At 46.5% G+C, this 22,205-nt stretch overlaps 1 protein-coding gene across 1 annotated transcript in view; it reads right to left on the reverse strand.

The window, feature by feature from the left end:
* Positions 1 to 1,453: 1,453 nt before the first annotated feature.
* Positions 1,454 to 22,205, reverse strand: part of GPC3 (glypican 3) — a 135,597-nt gene continuing 114,845 nt past the window's right edge. Inside the window, exon 8 of the mRNA XM_085060556.1 lies at positions 1,454 to 2,628. Coding sequence (XP_084916682.1) covers positions 2,453 to 2,628 — 176 coding nt within the window. The 3' untranslated portion in view covers positions 1,454 to 2,452. The remainder of the gene's footprint in view (positions 2,629 to 22,205) is intronic.

Raw genomic sequence — 22,205 nt, forward strand, 5'->3', positions numbered from 1 at the left:
AGGCTGCTTTTTGTGATCTCTGATCATAACGAAGTCTCCAGCAAGCACAGCTTTGCTGAACAGCAAAGGGAAACCAGGCTCAGTGTGACTCAGAGGGGTCTTCTGCTGGGAAGCATCAGCATCACACTGTGGTGATGCAAGTGGGAGAACCCATCAGGCTTTGTGAGACACAGCAAAGCACAGCCCACACCAGCTCCTCAGAGAAAAAACACACTGGACTCATACTGAAAAACTGCCGCCACCCTCCCATCCTGCTGCTTATCTAAGGAAGCAGCAGCACGCAGAATATTTCTGACATAATATTAGAGGAGATGATGTCCCTGCACTGGAACCAGCGATACCTGGCGAGGCAGAGGCAGCACATCATCTCTGAACAAACCCAGCAGCCCACTCCCACCCCCAGCGCTCCTGGGGGATGAAAGGAAAATGATCAGAAGGGAAGAAGCGATGGAAATGCAAGAGGCGCTAATAAAATATTCCCTTTGGTGGAGCAGAGGCTCATGGGCTCAGCCAGCTGCGGCACGGAGAGCTGGGATGATGTGGAGAGCTGGGCCAGAACGAGAGCAGAGCAGCAGGAAGGTGAAGAAATCCCTCTGCCAGCACCACCACTGGCTCTCCCCTGCATCACCCCATGCACCAGGACCCCTTTGATCCAGGGGTCAAAGCGTGGTCCCAAGACATGGAGAGGATTGTGGTTTGCTTTGTGAACATGTAAAACGTAAAATACAAAATACATAAAATACAAAACCACATCACGCTGCATGGATGCAAAAAATCAGCCCTTACAGGAACACTGCATATCACCAGCACTGCCCAAACACCCCCAGTGCTCACCCCAATGGGACATGGGGATTCTGAAACCCAGAGGACAGCTCTCTTAACCATCATTAACCATCAGGTCATGCCACAGACTAGCCTGGATCTGCTGTTTTGCATCAGGAATGGTGAGCTGGGAGTTGACATCTCCATGCAGAGGAGTGGGGGAACAATAATCTCTCCTTCTGCCACAAACCCAAAGCACTTCACGCAATTCCAAGGCTTCAAATCAGAGTCAGATCAGCCCCACCGCTTAGACTGGGCAAAGTTTCCACTCTCCAAACCATCTGACTGCATGGTTTGGAATTATCTACTTTCTCCTAAACAGAAAGCTGCTGTAAAAGAGGCCTGGTGCACACAAATATTTGAAGCATGCACGTGTGTGTGAGGGGGAACATGCACACATACGTGCACACGCTGCAGCTTAAGATACTGTGGATATAATCACTCTTGTAAAGGCAGATCTTAAACAGAAATATGTAACCATCTTGGCCAGAAACCAAACCAAACCCAGCCCACCCATTTAATCAGACCAAGCCAAGTCTTTCTCTGGTGGCCCTGAGCTGGGCACAGTTGGTGTTCCCAGGCTGCCCACTCCAGTACAACACAGGCTATTGTCTCACACATGGGAGGCTACTTCCAGGGCACCACTTACAGAGCAACCAATCTTTATTTTAGAGATAGCTTACGTAAAGGAACATGCAAAGAAACACATGAGTAAGAGTCTCATCTGCCTCAGGCTCCTGTAAATCCTTTTCTTTTCCCCTTTCATAGCACAACACATTGGACAGCCATTGTTCGCCCTGTAAAGCACAGCGTGTACATCCCTGCCGTCTGTCCTTTGGCTGGAGCTGTGTTTGCAGGTTTCCCGTGGGAAAGGAGGTGCTTCACTTCTGAAGAATGAAATCAGGTTGTTGCATGTGCCACAAGGATGCTGGTGGGTATCAGCCACCTGCACTGACGGACTTCAGGACCTGGCTGGGAGGTGAGCAGCAAAATCACCTGCAACTTGCCATGATGTGGGTGGGCTTTGTGCCCAGGGGAGCACATCTCCACCACAATCCCAGTGCATGACAACTTCTCATCCACAGCATCTTTCCTCCTGCCGTGTGTCTGATCTTCTCTCTCCCCTGTCTTCACATGCTCTCTGTATTACGTCCTGACCGAATTCCCAGGGGTGAGACTCAAATTTGGAGTAAGTACAAAAACTGCTTGAACTACAGAGAAAATCTGTATTAAGTCAACTAGGATCAGGGGTATGATATTTGCTGAGAGTATTTCATAAACCACAGGTGTTCTGTACCCCATGCATGTTCAAACAACTCAAAATGAAATATGGTCTTCACCTTAACAGCAAGGGAAACCTCAGTCTTCAAAAGCTGCAAGGAACACAGTTTAATATGAACCTGCTTATAGCAAACAGGATTAGCTTCAAAAAGCACTGTTAGATATTTACTACTTTGCCATGAACCAATACTTTTTTAGTTTGGGGTTTTTTTCCATGAAGAGTCTTGAAAAATTGACTCAGGTCATTTGTCCCATCTTTGGAAATGTGCATATATTTCAGAAGAGGTTCCAAGTATCTTCCTCACTAAAAAAGGCATGGAGAGACACAGAGTGATGCCACCAGCACCTCTCATGGCTGGTGGCCCAGCAGCAGTGGGAGGAGCAGGGTGATGGCAGCAGCAGGAGTGGGGTGGGTGGCTGCACTCCCAGGGTCACTGCTGGGGACTGCAGCACCATCTTTGCTTTGCTGATTCAGAAGCTGTTTATTTGCAGAGATGTCATCCATATCCAGGTCATAGGCCAGCTCTGAAAGCAGAAGGAGAGAGGTGGTCAGTAACAGGTGGCTTGTGCCAACATTCTGACACACAGCACAGCCAGTCCCCCCCAAAACTGAGGTCCTGGGGGCAGCCTGTGCCACAGCTGAGGGCAGCTGGGTCTGGGGGCACTCAAAGGCATCACAGGGCTTGATGGACAAGAAGAGCCTAGCAAACATCTTGTCAGTCCTGCACCCACCAGTCTCAGCAGCCTACACCAAACCTTGTACTTGGAGAGACCAAAAAATCACAACTATGAGTTGCTCTGGTAAGAAAACAAAAGAGATAAGGGATCTGGCTTACTGGAGAGAAAGGGATGAGCCTTACTGGAGAGCTACTCCCAGAGAAAACCAGCTGAGCTTTGGAGGGGGTGTTTAGCAATGCAAATTGTGTCTGTTCCCCAGGCACAACCAGGAGGCGTGCAGGAGTGAGGAAATCCTGGTGAGCACTAACACTTTCCCAAACTCAGAGTCAGCAGAAGGCCTTGCTCACCAAAACCTCTTGGCTGTAGGACCTGAGGAGCTCTGCATTCCTGCAATCTTACATAAGAATGTGCAAAATATGCTCCTTACAGCATTGAGAACACATCCCATCCCTGGTCCACCTCATCAAAGGAAGGAATGTGAACGGATCATGCACTCTGGGCATGCTGGTGTAGCAACATGGAGACTTTGAGTTGAAGCACATGTGAGTTTCAATCCAAGAAAACATCCAGCATAAAAGTTTTGATAGTCCTGGCAGAGGGACATGATGTTAATAGAGGGAAAAGCTTGTGGCAACCCATCAGTGGCTGCAAGCGACCTGCTGAGCAGTAACTCACAGTCACCCCTGTCTTGCTGGGACAGGGAAAAACAAAGAAGTCCAAATAGACAGTATGGAAAGACAAGACTCTAACAATTCTCAGGGCCAAGAACAAAGAGGAAAAGGTGTTTTCAGATGCTATTAGCCAGATCCACCTGAGGCATTTGAACCCGTCAATCAGCTGGACCAAGTGGATGCACCCATGCTTGTCCCAAGGCAATGGGGCCCTTCTTCCCTGCTTGTGCTGCTGCCATCTCCTTCTGGGGTTCAGGTTTCTCACCCACATGGGAATCAGTTAAGCCTGTTCATCTCATCCCCAGAGCCTGGCCTTTGGAATTGGAGGACACTGGTGGTTTCCATCAGAAGAGACCCTGGCTCAAGCCTTTTACAAGCCTTCTGGATCACTAGCATGTTGACAAGGTTTGGATCATCCCACCCCACCCCTGAGAAAGAATCCAAGAGACTGAATAAACACTCTATCTAAAAAATGCCACATCAATCCAATGAGCACCACTGCCAAGGCAAACAGGCAGTATTTCTTAATCAAAAAATACCCAAACATTGCAAAACAAAAGCAGAATGATGTTAGCGTGACAAGTGAGTCAGCCCAGGCCATCAAAGGGGGTCAGAAAGGCTCAAAGGGAGCAGTTATCCATGCACACAGAGGGCCAGGTGCAAGCAGAACCCGCCTGGTAAACTGAATTCTTGAGTAGATTCCCACAGATACTGCAATTCCTCTTTTCCACAACTTTCCTGCTTTCCTTCTAAAGAGTACAGATACGCTGCTGTCCTCTGGCACTGCACACCCACGGGAAGAGCAGGGAAAGAAAGGTGCCACCTTGAAAGGGATGTGCTGGGAGGCTTTCCAAGAACAGAAAGAACAAGTGCCTCTGGCACAAGGCATGCTCAAGCTTCAGGGCAGTTTGGGAGCAGCCTGCCTGCACCACCTTATTTTCCCAAGCTCATTTCTGGAAAATAAGTGAAGGGATTTGGAGTTAATAAAATCACAGCAGATTATTTCGCAGTTTGTTATTTTACACAAGACTCCTCAGCTGGCACGACGTTGGATCACGACCTGCCCTGGTGTGTTTTGGAAGGTATTTCCACATATTTCAAAGGCTCCTGAAACCTAAAAGATGCTCTATGGGGTCATGGTACTATCAGGCACCCACATACTCTCAGACCACTGATCATGAGAGCTTCTGGGGCAGAATATTATCTTATTGGATGTCCTAGCAAAACTAAAATTCCCCAAGAACTGAGTAACTACTCTTGCCTTTCCTTTAGAAAAGAAATTTGAAACAAAAGAGTGTTTCAGCAAGGTCCTTAGCGGCACAAAGGGTTTTGACGGCCCCATTTACAGTCTCGTTCTGGGATGTAATTTATGAGATGTGAGTTCCTGCATGGTCTCAATGCAGCAGCTGAATCCTGTTGGAAATGTTCAGCCAGGGCGTACCGAAATGTGCATTTCAAACATATTCTTTGCGTGGGAAATTTCCAAATTCTGGGATTTCACCTCAACTGGATTAAGGGTAATTTTATAAAACATGGCATTTCACCCAAATGGGGATGGTGATTCTTTTGCTCTTCCCTCCTGACCAAATTAAAGAGAAGGGAACAGAAACCCTCTTGTCATCAGAGATTAGAGTGCTATTTTCCTCGCCTTGTTTAACTGCTTCAGAAGTTTAGTGCTTGGGTGTGCCGTTTGTTTTCACTGTTCCTTCCATTGTTTCCTCCTCCTTATTTGTGCCTCACTGTATTTTTGGACTTGATGGATCTAGGCAAACATCTTTTATTTTGTATTAATAATGGATCTGTAACCCTTGCAAATCCCTTTCACTTAACTTCTAATGACCTTTGCTACATCAGAGGAAAGGAAAATAAAAAGTATGAGGCTCCAACAGACCTCAGGCAGCTGATCCAGGCAATAACAACATTAAAAATATGCATCACAGAATCACAGAATTGGTAAGGTTGGAAGTCATCACAGTGAGTCATCTGGTCCAAGATGCTCAAGCAGGGTCATCCCAGAGTACATGGCACAGGATTGAGTTCAGACATTTCTTGAACATCTCCAGTGAGGGAGACTCCACACCCTTTCTGGTTAACCTGCTCCAGTGCTCAGTCACTGCACAGTAAAGAAGTTCTTCCTTGTGTTCAGGTGGAGCTTCCTGTGCATCAGTTTCTGCCCATTGCCTCTGGTCTTATTGCTTATCTTATTGATAATAGACATATTTCAAATCCAGGAATCCAAATTAGCAAATGTCCCTAACAAGGTAGCTCTTGAGAGGGCTCCATTATGATTTCCAGCTTTTGTTAGGATCCCTGATTAGTCCAGGTCACCTCCACATCCCTGCACCTCCTGCTCCCACAGCTGCCAGGAGTAAAAGAGCCTTGGCATCAGGGATGGAGCTGCAGGATGGCTGGTGGGGTAACAGAAACTAAACCTTCCACATACTCCATTTTGGCCACTTCCACCCAAAACTCTGCCTTTATGCTGCAAAATAACCTGAGAGAAGCTTCTCCTCTGCCTCCCCTCTACCCAGCAACGTTCTGCATTAAACACCTCCACCACCCCAGCTCTGATCACCCTATTCATTGGCATCAGTTTCTCAGTACAAAGTGGCCCTTTGGCCTGCAAAGCCTTTCGGGGGAGGGCAGGAAACTAGAAAAATCTGTTTCTGTTTATAATCAGTCGGAGTCCAGGGGGTATTACCAACAATCTGCGCTAATTACAAATTCAATCTTCACTCATTTTGGCCCCTCTTGTCCTCTGGGCTGCAGATTAGATAATCCCTTTAAAATAATAGTCAATCATTAGCTCTGCTTTTCTCTGCCCCCCTCACGCAAGCCGAGCGTGCCGTGCCGTTTCCCGGAATCCTCACGCAGCTGGTGAAAGGTCTCCAGCCGCACACAAGCCGTTCCCTCCGGAAGCATCCTTTGTAACCAAAGCCCCTCTAACACAAAGCTGCTGCGCTGTGCTCCCAGGACGGCAGCAGCTTCAATGGTCTCTCAGCGTGGATGACAAAACCCGGCGCCAGCCCTACGACGCGCGCTTTCCGCGTCCACAAAATAAAGCGGCGGCATTTTCCCATGGATTAGGGATGGAATTGGGCATACTGACTCTGCACAAGCTTATTGGGCAGGAATCATTGGGAAGCTCTTCTTGCTGAACCACGGCAGGTTTGGAGATGGCTGCAAAAGATGGCTGAGCTGGGAGGAGGTTGGGTTTGAGTTGGGATAAAAAGTCCCGTGGCAGCTGGCACAGAAGGAGCTGGAAGGATGAGTTCTGGCAGACAGGCTTTCCTCTGCCAAATCCATCACTGCCTACCAGAACACCCCTTTTCACCCCAAAAAGTACAACATGGCCTTAGGCAAAGAACTGCTAGCAAATGTCACTCTGGCAAATGACCTCCAAGAGCCCTGCTGCTGCTCGGCTGCTGCCCAGAGCCCAGAGCCAGGGAATGTCATCTCCCAGCCAGGCATCTGGGCTGCCTGCCTGCCAAGCCTGCCCAGCAGATGGTTCCAGAGATGGACCCAATATAGCAACAGAGCCATAATGGATGGCCAGGCATGGAACTACCCCCTGTCACTTGATAGCTCTGCCAGTGCCTTGTGCAGCGGTGATGGCTGCAAGGGGATCCTGTCACAGGAGAAACCACCCAGCCTAACACAGCGTGCTCAGCCAACAGGGCTGCTGTGGTGATGTTCCTGCTTTGCAGATGATGGATACCCTGTGGTGTGAAGGGAATGGATTGTGACCATGTAGTTTCCAGTGAGCGCAAAACACATCAAGTAGAAATGTCAGAGGCAGGTAGGGCGGCTTGGAAAGCTTCTGTGTCTGCCAACATCCACCTGCATCTTTCCTTCAGGACTGTTTTTTCCTAGGAAAGTACATGCTACCATTGCTGCTGAAAATTTCAATCTCCAGAGTGCGTTGCTTTGTTTGGTTTTTTTAAGCAGTGAGCACCTTCAGTGTAGGGACCAGGCTGCCAATAGGTGCAGTAGACTGGCTGTCTCCAAAACAGTACAGGATTTCTGAAAGGGAGAGATGTTTGAGTCAAGCCCAAACTGTTGACTCATTACAAGGTGAAGCACAAGAGCCTGTGATTCCACAAACCAGTCTGCCTGACCTTGGCTCCCAAATCTCTCCTTCTCTACAATACCTACCATTTCATTCTCACAGGTGTATGCACCTGAAATCTAGAAGAACAGTCCAATTTCATCCCAAACTTTTTCTGCTGGAACACCAAAACGTCTGCTCACTTCAGCCTGCAGTTATCTGGCTTTCTCATGCAAACAGCTTGTAATACAAACACACCTCTGGCTCCCCAAAGACAACACCTGAAACCATCCATGGGGTTACATGGCACAAACAGCCACAACTGCATGGATACAGCCGAGATTCCCAACCTTCTGCTTCTCCAAAACACCTTAAACTCTTCCAAACACCTAGCCAAGCATGGTTTCATCTCATCAGGGAGGTTTTGCCCTCTGGCTTATTACCATTAAAATCCTGGAGCACCAACAGGTTTGCCAGTTGTCTTCTTGCACAACGAGCTGCAACAGCCCAGCCATAGGTGCGGCCGCGCCGGTGTGTAATTAAAGCACCGAGCCAGGGCTGGCCGTGGTGCTTGTGTTGGCATAGATCACCGAGATGGATGTGCAGCATGTGCATGGTCTTGTGCCTCTGCTTTTCCACCTCCTCCACAGCAATTTAGGAGGTGCGGCTCTTGGCACTATGGATTTGGAAAAAAAAAGAAAAAAATCCAGCTCAACACCACCCTCCTGCCGTTGGCAACATGGCTAAGAGAGCCTGGCATGGCTCAGCAGAGAGTGGTAAAACCAACTTCCTGGGCTGAAACCCAAAGGAATCAGGTTTGGGATTGCTGATTTGCAAACCAAGACGTTTCCCCCACTTGCCTGTTTGCCACCTCTCGGCTGCTGGTGTGCCACTGATGTTCCATGGCCTGCAGTGTGTGTTCACCAGTGACCCAGAGACCAGAGGCAGCAACACAAACCCAGCACCATGACCCCAATTCCAGCAATTTCTCTTTCTCCCCACCTTGGCCAGAGGCTGGTCTCAAGGAAGGGCCATCATTTATGACCTGGGACTATGTTTACCTTGAAAACATACTCGTTACATTCCTCTTTGCTCCTTGGTTTGTTCTAGATCTCCCCTGAAGAGAATCTGGCATCTGCAATTGCATTATTACTTTTCCCCTTGGCAGAGTGTGAAAGAGTTTCTGAACTGCACTTGCAGAGCAGAGCCACAAAAACGTGTCTAGCAAAACACACTCGTAATCTATTAAAAATTAACAAATCTCATTAGCATTATTAATTGGAAGTTCTGGAGTCTTTGTGCTTTGCTGATGAAGCAGCATTACCCTGGTCTGATATGAAGCTGTACAGTCCAGAAGAATAGCTGCTACCTCAAGGAATTTAGGAGAAAAGCACTGAAAAATACGAGCTAAGCACACACATCCAAAAACATCTACAAAGGCAGGAGTTGAGAAACAAAAGAGGAATAGCTGGAAACAGAAGAGTATGAATAGAACTGAAAATATTTATGTGGCAGCAATATAGGACTGGGTCAAGCAATGGTCCTGCAGATCCCCCAAATACCTCAGCACACCCAGATGTGGAGTCAGTCATCTTCTTCCTCTTTGGAGACCTTCAAGATCTAAATCACAAAGAGATTATTTCTGATCACTCTGCTGTCACCTGAGACATCTCTATACAGTCTTGATTTTGGGAAGTAAGGTTCCAAATGATAGCAGAGCAAAATTAAATGCTTCCTATTCCCTCTAATGACTGAAAACAACATAATCCCATCAAACTGAAAGTTTCTCCTTCATCTTTTCTTCCCCAGAATCTCTTGGTTATGACCAGGAGAGGCAGCTCGTTCTTGCTACATGCTGGCCTTCAACTCTCCAAGCTCAGGACATTCAGTGACATTCAGGTATTTGCAAGACCTGCCAAAATGCAGTTCTAAAGGGAATGCAATGGTCACTGCCTTCCAGATGTTAGCCACTAAAAGCAGCCCTCGAGGCAGAAGGATATTTCTCAATGCTTGATTAGAAAACTCGTGGTGGTGTTATGGCACCCAGGAACATCTGACATCTTCCTTTGTGACTCACTGCATGTGGCAACCAGACCTGAAAGTGCCCAGGCCACAGAGACCAGGGGTTTGTGGCATTCCTCTTCAAGCAGGCAACCTGGAATGTGCCTCTTCCATCAGAAGGGACAAGGACTTTGTGCAATATCTGCACTCAGTGAAAAATCCCTGGACATCCATCAGTGCTTTTAAGGAAAAAAGAACCCAAGGCAGCTGTTGTTTTGCTCCTTGAGCACATGTGTAAAAAGTGCCTAAGCAGCACTCCCAGCACAGGGATCAAACTGACAGACACTCCACCAGGCTGTAACTTATGATGCCTAGGGAAATATCTGGAGGGAGATTTCAGGTCAAAACCCAAGAATCTGGGCTGTGCATGGACATACCTGCCATGCTTGGGACCATGTTGGAGCTCAAGGAGACCACCTTGACTGCTCCCACTCCAGAAGCAGGGAGCAAGGAATGGGGGAGGTTTGCCCTGGACTTCTGCCTGGCATCTCCCCAGGTCAGCCAAAAGAAGGTCCCATGGATGAGGTCACACTGCTCATGTGGGAACATCCAAATTTTTCTGGGGACACCTCCAGCAAGCAGTGAAACAAGGAGGTGACAACTCACTAGGGCTCCAAGGTCCAAGTCCACAAATGCCTCCTTCTCCACCCTATCTGAAGCAATCATGGCTCTCTCTCAGGAATGTCACAATCACAGTGGAAAATCAAAATAAAAAGGCTACGTAATCCAGTTTGTAAATCCCTTCAAAATCCTCTCTAAAATGGATTACAGAGATTAGAGATGAGAGTTTCCTGGAAATCAAGAATTGCATTTCAGCCTCCCCCATCTCTTCCCTGCCCCAGAAAAAAAGTCATGCTTGTGCCCCCCACCCCACCTCACTCCTCCCCAACCACCACCCAGCTGTGGGGAGCAAAAGCAGCTCCCTCCAGCCCGTAAAACAGCAGAGCTGTTTCTAGCTGATTTTGCCCCTAGCACCATTTTGGGGCTCACACTGCTGCAGGTACCTGATCCTGCAGACAATGTGCATCAGTGGTAGGAAACCTGCCTGCAACAGGGAGAGAGGGGATGACTCCAGCCTCCTGCGAGCTTTTTTGTCCATCCCTACTCCAAACAGGCTCCATGGGATTGTGCAATGTGCTGCTGTGGTTTTGTGAGCTGCAGGACCTGCAACCAATCCTGTGGGTACCCAGCAGAAAAACATCCTCTTAAATCAGGGTAGTCTTCTAAAAATCACCAATGTGCCAGTGGTGACAATGCAACCAAGAGAAGAAAGGTCAAACACTCATGTGAAGATGATATAAAATTATTTAGCAGCCATGCCATTATTATTCTGATTGATTAAAATCATCATTTTAAAAAATATTTTGACTCAAGTATCCACAGTCGATGGGGGCAGGACAATTTCCTATTGGGAATTTTTATTTTGTGAGAGTTTCTGTCCTTTCCTTCTTATTTGGAACAACAACAACAGAAAGGGATTGCAATATTAGCATTCCCAGCAGAGCACACATTCAAGTTCCTGACCTGTTATTGCTCAAGGACTTCTGCAGCTGCAGATGCCTGTTTGGAGCTACAGTTAGGTCACTTTGAATGATGCTCATAGAATAAGGATCAAAACACTCACAGCTTGATCAAAAGGACATTTTATGAACACTGCAGCCTGAGTTAAGTGCTGATGTGAATACTTAGGTTCGCCCTTATATTACCTCAGCTTGGTTCTAATAAAATTAACACCCTTTTAAATAATGCACTCAATTTTTATTTGTTTCATGGTTTTGTGCCTTATGGCTTTGAAAACATGTTCTCAAAATCTTTCCATCACTCTGGGAATGTTTAGTTGTGTTGGGATCTGCAAATCAACATCTTTGTCCTGAGGAATAATAAGGGTTGTACCTTTGCAGCATCGCTCTAACCTGGATTTATCCACCAAAGGTTGGGTTTTTTTCCCCCCACAAAAGAGGGTAACACAGTCACACTCTTTCATTGCCCAGGAGGAATTACCATCTGTAAATAAACAACTAAAAACTGAACTACAAGCACCAGCAGCATCAATTCTCTTTGAAAAGAGACAACAGAAAAAACAAAGCAGGGAAAAATCCAGTCATTCCTCTGCATTTCACTTGCACATTAGAGGCAAAATTAACTTACCAGTCCAGGACAGGGATGTCTTACTGGTGCAATACAGCTGCTTAACTGTTCTTTAGAGATATTCATCTCAAAAGCCAGAACAGAAAGAGCATTTTCCCCCCTTTTATTTATTTATCTTTTTTTTATGCCAACTCACCTTAGCTGAAAAGCACATTGAGATTCTAATTATGGGAAGGCCTCATCTAGTAGATTTGTAAACTCAGCTATCAGCTTGAATTACTGGAATTAGCAAGGCTAATTTAATGTCACTGTTCAAAATAGCTCAGATTTGGAATTTCTTAATGGCCTTAGGAAAAGGAGTCTTTATGCACACTGCAATCTAGGCTTCATTCTTAGACTAAATTCCTTCTCATAGATTTTGTGAATGCCCTGTTTTGTAGCCAACACAAACTCTGTCCAGTAAAATAATGTAAGGACTCAGAATGAAAAGAGATTAGCTGTTCCCTGCTCCTGTTATTTTAAAGCAGAAATAACTTTGGCTTCTACTGATTCATAGACAAAGCTTGAAATGCAAAGCATGCTCAACTCCAGATTCAGCATGAAAAGGACCTTAAAATATTCCCGAGTGCAAGTAAAGGACTTATTAGAGGGATGAAAAGAAGCACTTTTCACAGAATCCCAAACTCTTTAGTCCTGTCATATCAATAATCTTGCTTAAGAATATCATTCCATTTACGTTTCTTTTTCTTCCAGATATCCTGCCTGACTCCTTTGAAATACAACATTTACGCTTTTAAAGCGTTAATTTATTTCTGTTAATGCTTAGTGGTGTAAAATGTCTGTGGATCACCCAGAGCATGAGCAAAGGCGTCACCAGGGGGTGGGACAGGGAGCAACTCTGTGCAATTATACACCTGAGAATTTATAAATGAGGGGGGGAATTTTAAAGACTTGGTTAAATGCATCTTATTTAAATAATGGCAGCTGATTGTGCTGGAACTTGACATACCTGCACAATCTGTTGCACTCTCCTTTATGTTCATGTTTAACACCCACAAAAACAATGCTGACAGTAAGGGGAAAAAAGATATATAGATTTAAAGATACAAAAGATTTATAGATATTAGGAAGGAAATTTACCTGGCTGCCAGAAAATATCAATTTTTAACCCAGTTTGCCTAGACTTTACAAGATGGTTTAGTCTAAAACCAGCACAAGGCAGCTAATGACAATTTTCCCTCTTTGTTTGAAGAAATTGCTGAAAAACAAAGGGAATTCAGGAACAAATCACAAAAGTCTGTGTGGGCATAGCAAGAAAGGAGACAGAGATGCCCCTTTTTAAACAAGTCAGGGGAGTTTTTTTCTCCATTTAGCTCCATGTCCCCAGGACAATTTGCACTGACTGGAGACTATCATAGCATAGAGGGGACACAAGATATTCTGGGCTACATCTGCCCATGGCCCTCCACAAGACAGCACCAGCAGAGACCAAAAGACCCCCAAACACTGACAGGATGAGTGGCCACACTGAGACAGCCATGCCTGGCATGTGGCACTGGCCAGTGATGGTTTTCATGGACCAAACCAGATTTCACGCTGCCCAAGAGAGCCAAGGGTCTCAAAGCACACCACAGGCATTAATTACACTCTCCACTTTGTAGATATTAATTAAGCACCAAAACCTCCTGGTGAGACATCCTCCAGCCCCATCCTCCCAGCTTCTCCAGCCCCAAGAGACATCCCCAGCAGACCCATGGGAAGCAGACCAGTGGGAAGGCACCCCAGCATGCCCAGGTGCTTCAAGATGCTCCAGAAACCACCCTCAGTGCAGCATTTGCAGAGCTGGTATCCTCCACTGGAACAAATCCACACACATCACACAGACTTGGTCACTCTCCCGCAATGCTCAAGTAAAGAAACAAAATCCTTTTTGCCTCTTGATTGCCCTGTTTTGCTCCATTTAGGCTTGCTGGATGCCTCCCTGTCTTTCCATCTGCGTGGCTGACTTGGTGTCCTCTCAGAAGCTGGACGAGCCACTTGCCCAGGGCACTCACAGTGGATTTAGATGAGCATCCTGCCAGCCCACAAACATCTGCTGTCACTGTTTCTTTTGCAACAAATGCCTGGATGAAATAGGTGACAAGTGCATTAGAAAAATATGATACCTGTGCTGCGGAGAGCTAGAAGGCAAAGGGGGATTGCCAGCCCCTGCAGCTAGCAAAAAGTGGTGGCTGTGCTGCAGCTGGGAAACCCATTAAGACCACATGGGGTGTCAAACTGTAACACGAGTGCTGGGATTGCAGGGCAAGCAGGAGCTGGGCAGGAAGTGGATTCAAAGAGACCAGAAAACAACATGAGTTTCCCAGCACACCCCTGCCTTTGCCTCCTAAAAACTGGGAGGAGCAGGTGAGCAGGCACACCTGAGCTGTAGGTCAAGACAGAAGCAGAGATATTATCCCCCTGTGCATCCCATCCTGGGGTGGGGAGATGCCCAGCAGGGATCCCTTAGGGCAGGGATTGCTCTAGGGGCTGTATGGGTTAGCTCTGCTTTAGGGTTAGTGCCATCCTGCAGCCATCCAGTACCCCAGTGGAGGTTTTGATGGATGGAAGGGATTTAGGAGCCTCCAGGCAATCCCATATAGTGGTCCCAGTTACCCTATGTACTACAGAACAGGAGCTGGTTAAGTATTTTTACAGACAGGTTCTGCTCCTTAATGTATGCAACTGGTCAGGGTGAAGCTTATTGTTATTAGCAAACAAACGCAGGCTCTAACCTCTTGCTTTCCAACCCAAGCACAGCAGTACTTTTCATTCAGTGTGTAGCAATACTGCCTTGCTATGTCCTTATTTTGGGATTTATTTTGTACACAGAACCATTTTTCTTTTTTCCACATTTTCTAATGAGTTCTGGCGGTAGGAAGTTGTTTGTAAATCACACAAGTATTTGTTTTACTGGAAACATCTGCTTTAACACATTTGTCTTTAAAAAAATGCCTTTTTTTTTAAACAAAGGTATTAAGCTGCAATGTAAATTGGGCACATCTGTTTATGAGTCACTGCAATAGCACTGCCTCTAGTGCACCAGATCACATGGATCTCCAGGGGCCTGATCCAGCAAATTAGAAACTCACAGCTAGCTCTGCTCCCTTCTCCAGCACTCCAAGAGCACTTCTGCCTGATTTAATAAATTACAGACACTAAATAAGAGAGACCTATTTAGTGTCTGCTAATTACATTAGGTGTCTGGTCCAGCAGACACTTAAGTATCAACGAGATACTTAAGCTGGTGCCCAAGTCCACAGGCACCCAAAGGCCAAGTTCAGAGAATTATTTATAGCTGGGAACTCCAGGCTGCACCAGACCCACTCTGCCCACAGTGCTGTACCACCTCTGCTGCCTTCATCTGCTCAGGGCTGCCATAAAAAACATTTAGAGAAGCAAGACAGATGGAAAGATATCAGCTGAACCTCCAAGATCAAAACCTGACCACCAGCTGGTATTAGTTCACTGGAAACACAAAGCTCAGCAGACCTGGGGAACTGGTCTGAGGCTCAGGAAAAAACATTCAGTGGCTGGAGAGCATCCCTGATGATTCTGGGGTAAATAAAGCCAAGGAGGGGTGGGAAGGGGGGATTCCAAACCAGCAAGGAGATGCCTGGAGAGGGCAGATTCAGGACCTCCATCCCCACAAGAGCTGCCAAACTTCAATTGTCCAGGGCAAAGGTTTCTGACTGTCACCAAAGCCCACATGTAAGTAAAACTACAAGTGTCAGGAAGGGACCTGGAAGGCAATGGTGCCTCAGATGCTCCCTGAGAACAGGCACTAGAGCTCAAGTGGGGAAGTTTGCTTTTAGAGAAGGGGAGAGGAGAGCATTTTGGGTATAAATGCATCCTTTCACATTCTCTGCACATGCTTTAGCAGTGATTTATGTGGACAAGGGAAGAGATACTGCAGGCTGTGTTCTGCGATGACTTTGGGAAGCACACAACCCTTTTTTTAAATTTACCTTTTACTGGAATGATCTACAGAGAACCAGAAGAGGACGAGCAAACATACCAAAGCTGCAGAGCAGCCGGCAGAGAGTTATCAAGGAGGCAGAGGATATTACTCAGATTCTGATAATAACCACTGGCTCCCACCTGCCAACTGCAGGCTGTCTGACACAAAAAACTCCAAAAACAGGCTGGAGCAGCTGTCTGCCTCCCCATGCAGGAAGCATCTCCAGTATCCATGAGACACAAGCAAAACAGCTCTGAGTCCAACAATTTTACAGAGACTCAAGATACTGAATTCAAACAGGAAGGAGGAAGAAAAAAAACAGTAAAGCAAAAGGACATGTATCACATTGCAGTTGTGATTTACATTTTAGAAATCCTGCTGGGACCCCTGAGCTTGACTGAGGCAGTGACAGATGTCCTGGCAATCTGTCCAGCTGCCAAACCTGATGCTCAGCAGCCAGCAGTACCTGCCACTGCAAAACATCCATCCCCACACGTCACAGCACAGAGCCACCAAGGGAGGCAGCAGCATCATGGGCACTCAGTGGTCCAGAGTCCCTCACATCCTATAAAGAATCAGCCTCAAGACAGCACTTCAGGCAGCAGATCCCACCTGCCTGGGATGGGATACACAGAAAGGGCCCTCCAAGGAAGGAAGGTGTGGGGAAGGGAAGGTGCTGTTGGGTTTGCATTCAAGCTCTGTGTGTATTCTCAGCCTCCCGTGGGAGGGAAGGGCACAGCATCTTCCCAGGTCCCATGGGAAGCAGAGAGCAAATGAAAAGCAGGAACAGACAGCAAGATGTCATCGAGAGGCCCAAATACCATTGAAGACACTTTCTGAAACAACAGAAGTTGGTCAACATGCCAGATTTCCATTCCCATAGAAAAGGGGGAATGTGCTACTGCTCCAAAGCAGAACAAAAGCAAAATGCATCCAAATTTTCTGTTGTTTAAATACAAAAATTTTAAAAAGGCAAGTTGACGTATCACTCCAACAAAGTCCAATCAATTCATTTGGATTTTTTTTTCTGTGATATAACTAATAACATAATTTTAAGTAGACTTTTAGACAAGAAGCTGCTGTGGAGTGAAAGCAGACAGCATTACCTTGTGCTACAGACTGCTGCTGCTTCACTTCCCTGAGCAGAGAAAGATATTTCAATTTATTCCAAAACAAGAAAATCCCATCCAAAACTCCAGTATGCTTCACTGCCTCCCAGTTCCAGTAGAGGCAGCTTGCAAGACTAAGTCTCCCATCAGAAAGTTTCTGGCTTGCCCTAAAAGCAACATAAGGGAGGTTAAATTTTGAAGCCAGGGCACTTTTGGCCTGAGGAAGATGCCCCACAGACCCAGAAAAGCTGGCAAAGCCAGCAAACTCCAGAAGCACTTGGCTGCCTGAAATTTGTTCCTGTGGAAGAAATCCATCTGGGCTGTCCTCTGAGCTGTGAAATCCCCAGGCCAGGAATGGAGGGAGAAGGCAGAGTGCAGTCCATGGCAGCCACCGTGGGGGAAGGAGGACATCCCTCCTCTAGTTCACAGCTCATCCATCCCAGTGCTGGGGTCAGGGATCTGCTGGAGACACACCTGGGAGTGAGGGGAGGCTGAGCTCAGGCAAACACACCTGGTTCAGTTCATGTTTCCCCTGGTGTCAGCCCCGGCAGATGTGCAAGCACAGCTCAGGGCTAATGCACAACAGGCGAGGAGAGCTCCTGCCTGACGGGTGATGGATCCCCTGCTTCTGGAGCACACGGAGCAGTGTTGACTCAGTAACTGATCCTGTCCTGGTAATGCACCCACTGATGAGTGATTTGCAGGCCAGACCCACATTCACACTGGTTTTGCTTGCAAAGCAAGGGGTGGGAAGAGAGAAAGAAATGAGGATTACAACACCAGGATACTGGAAGGTTTCTCTGGAGGAGCATCCTTCTCCCCCTGTCCAATACCTTTTTGGGAAGGACTAAAAGAGAGACTGCTTTCTGGTCTGGTCTGTGTTTCTTTCTGCTGGAGACCAACAGCCACCAGCAACAGGCTCTATGGTCAGGTCTGTGCACAAATCCAGCATGGGCTGTCCATTGATTTAATTTTGAAAACCTCACCTCAAGTAATGCCTCTTCCTCCATCCAGGCTACATCCAGATCCAGACATCTTCCAGATATTTAACTCAGAACTTCATTTAATCAGGCTTAGTTATTTTATAGATACATACTATTCTATTACATTCTCTAATGTAAAAAATTAGTTTTCACATCTGTCCATTTGTATTTATGGAAGGATGTAAAAACTAATTTTCAAAATGCAATGCTGACATCTGCAGCAAGTAGGAACCTGTTGGATCCTGGGAAGGGAGATGGTGCTGTGCAGACTCTCACTCAACCACATCTAAGTAAACACCAGCTCCCCAGAGCTGCTGGTCACTGCCACAATGCAATGCTGCAACTCGCTCTGCCAGGTCATTGCCACAATAGCCACCTGCACAAAACCAAACACATTTGTTCAAATTTGAAAAGGGGAACCAAGACGTCAGGCTTTTTAAGGCAGCCTGGAGAATTCCCCATCTTCCTCTCTTTAGGGCTCAAAAGTGCTCTGAAAGTTGTACCCAAAAGGTTTCCAGTAAGTGGTGGTTTCCATGACCCACCTGTAACATCATTTGTTCTTTTAGACATCTCCTCCAGGGCAAGAGGATGGACAGCCATGCAGCCACAGCTGAGAGCCCAGAGCCTTCTCCTGTGCACTTTCAATGAGACAGGGCCACCTGGCCTGACTCATTGTGTCTCCAGCTATTGACACAGTTGTATTTCCCCTTTTTGGACAGACGTGTTTTATAGTCCGTGAGGGACCTTAGTTCCATGGAGTTGTGTCACTGGAAAGGACCTTGAAGATCATCTAGTTCCACCCCACTTGCCCCAGACAGGAACCTTCCACTAGAGAAGGTTGCTCAGAGCCCCATCCAAGCTGGCCTTGAGCACATTTTTTGGGAACAGGAGCTGCAGCAGGCACGGGGCAGGAGAGGGATGGCCCAGCCCTGTGCCACAGGACATCCCATGGTGTTTTCCAGCTGAGTGCTGGCACACTGACACGAGTGCTGGGCACACACATCAGCAGGACAGCTGGGACACACTCCAGGGCCAGAGCCTCTCCTGCAAAACTGAGCAGGGAGAGCCCAACAGCCTCATTTATTACATCCCCATAATCGCTCTTATCAGCTTACCTGCAGTGAGGCATTAGTAAAAGCCAAGCCACTCATGAAAGGGGCACCCTCTCCTATGTGAAAAGTCAATCAACATGTTATATTGTTATCAGGCTCGCAGACAAACCTCCCTTTGTATAACAAAATGTGCCCTGACTATCAGTGTAAGGTTATCTTGTTGGGCCTTTAGCAAGTAGCACCTGATCTGCTTCTGTCTGAAATATGCCTTTATTGTTGTCCCTTAAAAAGAAAACCAGTTAAACTATTTTGCCTCTCCACAATGAAGAACAGAATTTACAAAAAAAAAAAAAAAAAGCAAGAATGTATCCAAGTCAGGAATTGTGTTTCCCAACTTCATCAGAATTCATGTGTTTCCAGCCACAAAAAACAGATTCATCATCCTTTAAAGATAAATATGGCCATCACTATTGCAACTGGGCACATTTTTGCATACTTGAAATTGTTTTGAGGCGTTCAGTCATGTACGATGCTGCACTTGGTAACAATTTAAAGAAACATTAGCTCCCAAATTACACTGTTGAAAAGTCTCTCCTTAGACACCCTGGCATAGCACAAACTGTTATTCAGACTTGCAGCCTAACTAGAGGGTGAGCCTTTTGCCAGCAGACTGGCATTATAAACCCCTGGGAGTGATGAGCAATCAGAGGTTCCCACAGAGCTTGGCACATTTTTATTTGTTATAGCAGAAGCTCCATCTCACCTGACCTTCAGAGTGTCTCCAGCCCCTCAGCCCACCCAGTCACTCACTCTGAGCACACAGACCAGCCTCATCTTCCAAAAGAAGGGTTTAGACCCATGTCTGCTCACACTGGGGATGTGATGCATCACAGGATTCACGAATACTCCCTCCTCTGATTCAGCTTTTAAAAAAATAGACACATCATTCTTTGCTTTGGGTCAGAATGGACTGAGGCAGAGGAAGTCCCAAAAATACTAGATACAAACTGCTCAGATGGACTTGGATCTGTAAGCACAACACTAGAAGAATTAAAAAACATTTAAAAATTGAAGTGAAATTGAAAACAGAAAAAAGTAAAACCATGGGATTAATATGTGGATTTACTTGCTGATTGTGGTTTTTGCATAAATGTAGCTTTTCTCAAAGTACAGATTCTGACAGATGACTTTCTAGTTCTTCAGCTGTGGACCTAGTGTTTCTTTGGAGGAGCTCAGGGCACAGAGATCACAAGAACCCTTCAAACTGTGCACACTGTGTACAGTGTGAGGCCTGCAAGAGCCCCAGCAGCACAGCCAGCTGAAGGATGCTATGAACAAACCCTTCTCCAAACACCACCAATAATTTTACCAGTCTGTCAATAAAAAAATCATTTTTTCCTGACGTCAAAAGTAAATTAATGAACTTGCCACTCAATTAGAGCGTCAGTCAACTGCTGCATGTGACTCCCTCCCCATCTTTTAGCTTTTATTTAGATGGTGATGAAGAATTCTTGACTTTCACCCAAATCTTCATTAATAGAAAAACTCAACAAACACAAACATTTGAAATAGGAAAGCAATAATCAGGCTATTGCACTGTTTTAGTTGGTACAATTCCAGCTCCTCCATCAGGATAATCTAGCTGACATTTGGCCTTGTCATTTTTTCACCCTGGGACAGGATGAATGTCTTGTAAAACAGCATGTTTCTGCTGTCCTTGCTTCACTCAAGCATTCAACAGCACTCTATTTGGAGGGGAGTGGAAAAGTTTAAAATAAAAGCAAGTTGCTGCTACTAAAATGATAGAAGTCCTAAAGCTTTTAGCAGATAGAAACACCCATGGGAAGGATGCTGTGTCAATCCAGCCCAGCTCACCCAGTGCCTGAGCCAAGGACAGAGCCACGCACAGTAAATATTGATATTACACACATGATATTTGTCAGTAGGACCATCCAAGCCTGCAGGCTGTGCAGCAGGAAGGGACAACAGCCACGTGGCCCTGCAACGTCAGCAAAACCCAGGCAGATGGGGGTATCTCCCACCTGTGGAAGGAGTGTTTTAAAAGTCATTCGGGTATCTGAGAATGCCTGTCTCAGCAGAGGGATGAACAGCCCAAGAGCCAGCAGTAAATGGAGCAGAGCAGCATCTGCAGATACAGGTGCTGGGATAGGGGCACCCTGGAGGCATTGGCAGGGCAGTGATCCCGGTGATAAAGGATGGGAAGACATGATCTTGTCAATATTTTAACTAGTGCTGGTCTGTCTCCCAGCACACACATGGAGTGAGCTCCAGCAGACTCTGATCGCTATTCCCAGGCTGGGAGAATCTCCTTCTCCAGCACAAATGCTCATGTCTAAGGAACTTTTCCCACAAGAATGAGCAGCAGAAACCAGGAGGGCAGCAGCCAAAGTGACCTTGTCTGGCCTCCCCTTCTGCCACTCACAGCCACCACCTTGGCAGGGAAACCCTCTGTTCTCTGTTTGCCACCCAAAATGAGCAGCCTCAGCTTGGATTGATGGCACCCTCCCAAAATAAACCCAGGAGAATTTTGGGTGAGGGGAGGAAGGCCACCAAAAGCAGAGCTATAGGAACATCTCAGCATTGAGACCTCTAAGACATGGAATGCTTTCCTGGGACATTTGGAGCTGTTTAAAAGCAGAATAGGATGAAAGTTGCAACTCGCAGGGTTTCAGAGCAGCTTCCAAAAACACAGTGCATGACAGAAAACACAGAGGTCCCACTCTGTGCCCACACAGGGCATGGCCACCACACCAACACAGAGACCTCCCCTGCCCTGTGATGTGCCTATATTCCCATTTGGAAGCAACACCACCTTTGTCACAAGGATAAAGGGACTACCAACAAACAGCCTTTCCACCTGGGAAGGACCATGCTTGGCCAGCCCAGAGGTGATATTCAAACCTGCAATTTGATGAGAGCACACAAAAAAAAAAAAAACAAAACAAACCACCAAACCCCTGCCAAGAGGATAAATCAGTGGCAAAGCAAGCTAGAAGTCACTGAAGAGTTACAGATCTGGGTAAATCAAGGGGGAGACTGCTGATTTTTCAAAATGCACCTAGGTATAGCATGAATTGCTGGAAACCCACACAGGGTCTGGGAGCAAAGGGTGCTTAAACTCCAAACTCCCTCTCCCCATTAGAAACAGCCAAGGGAGAGCTGAGAGGAAAACCAACTGCAGGTTATTGCAGCAGGAGCAGCCAGGCAGGGGAGCTGTTTTACACACACAAACTTCCAGAGCCATCTTTATATATCTTTATTGCACACATCTATCCTTACATATCTCATGGGATGAGGCCAACTTCCCTTCCCAGGACAAACTATTTCTGCTAAATTCTGCCAAATCCATCTGTTCCCAAGACAACTTTTGTTGCTGCCTAACACAGATATT

Source organism: Lichenostomus cassidix, chromosome 4A (genome assembly GCF_008360975.1).
Source record: "Lichenostomus cassidix isolate B80296 chromosome 4A, HeHo_3.0, whole genome shotgun sequence".
Taxonomy (NCBI): domain Eukaryota; kingdom Metazoa; phylum Chordata; class Aves; order Passeriformes; family Meliphagidae; genus Lichenostomus; species Lichenostomus cassidix.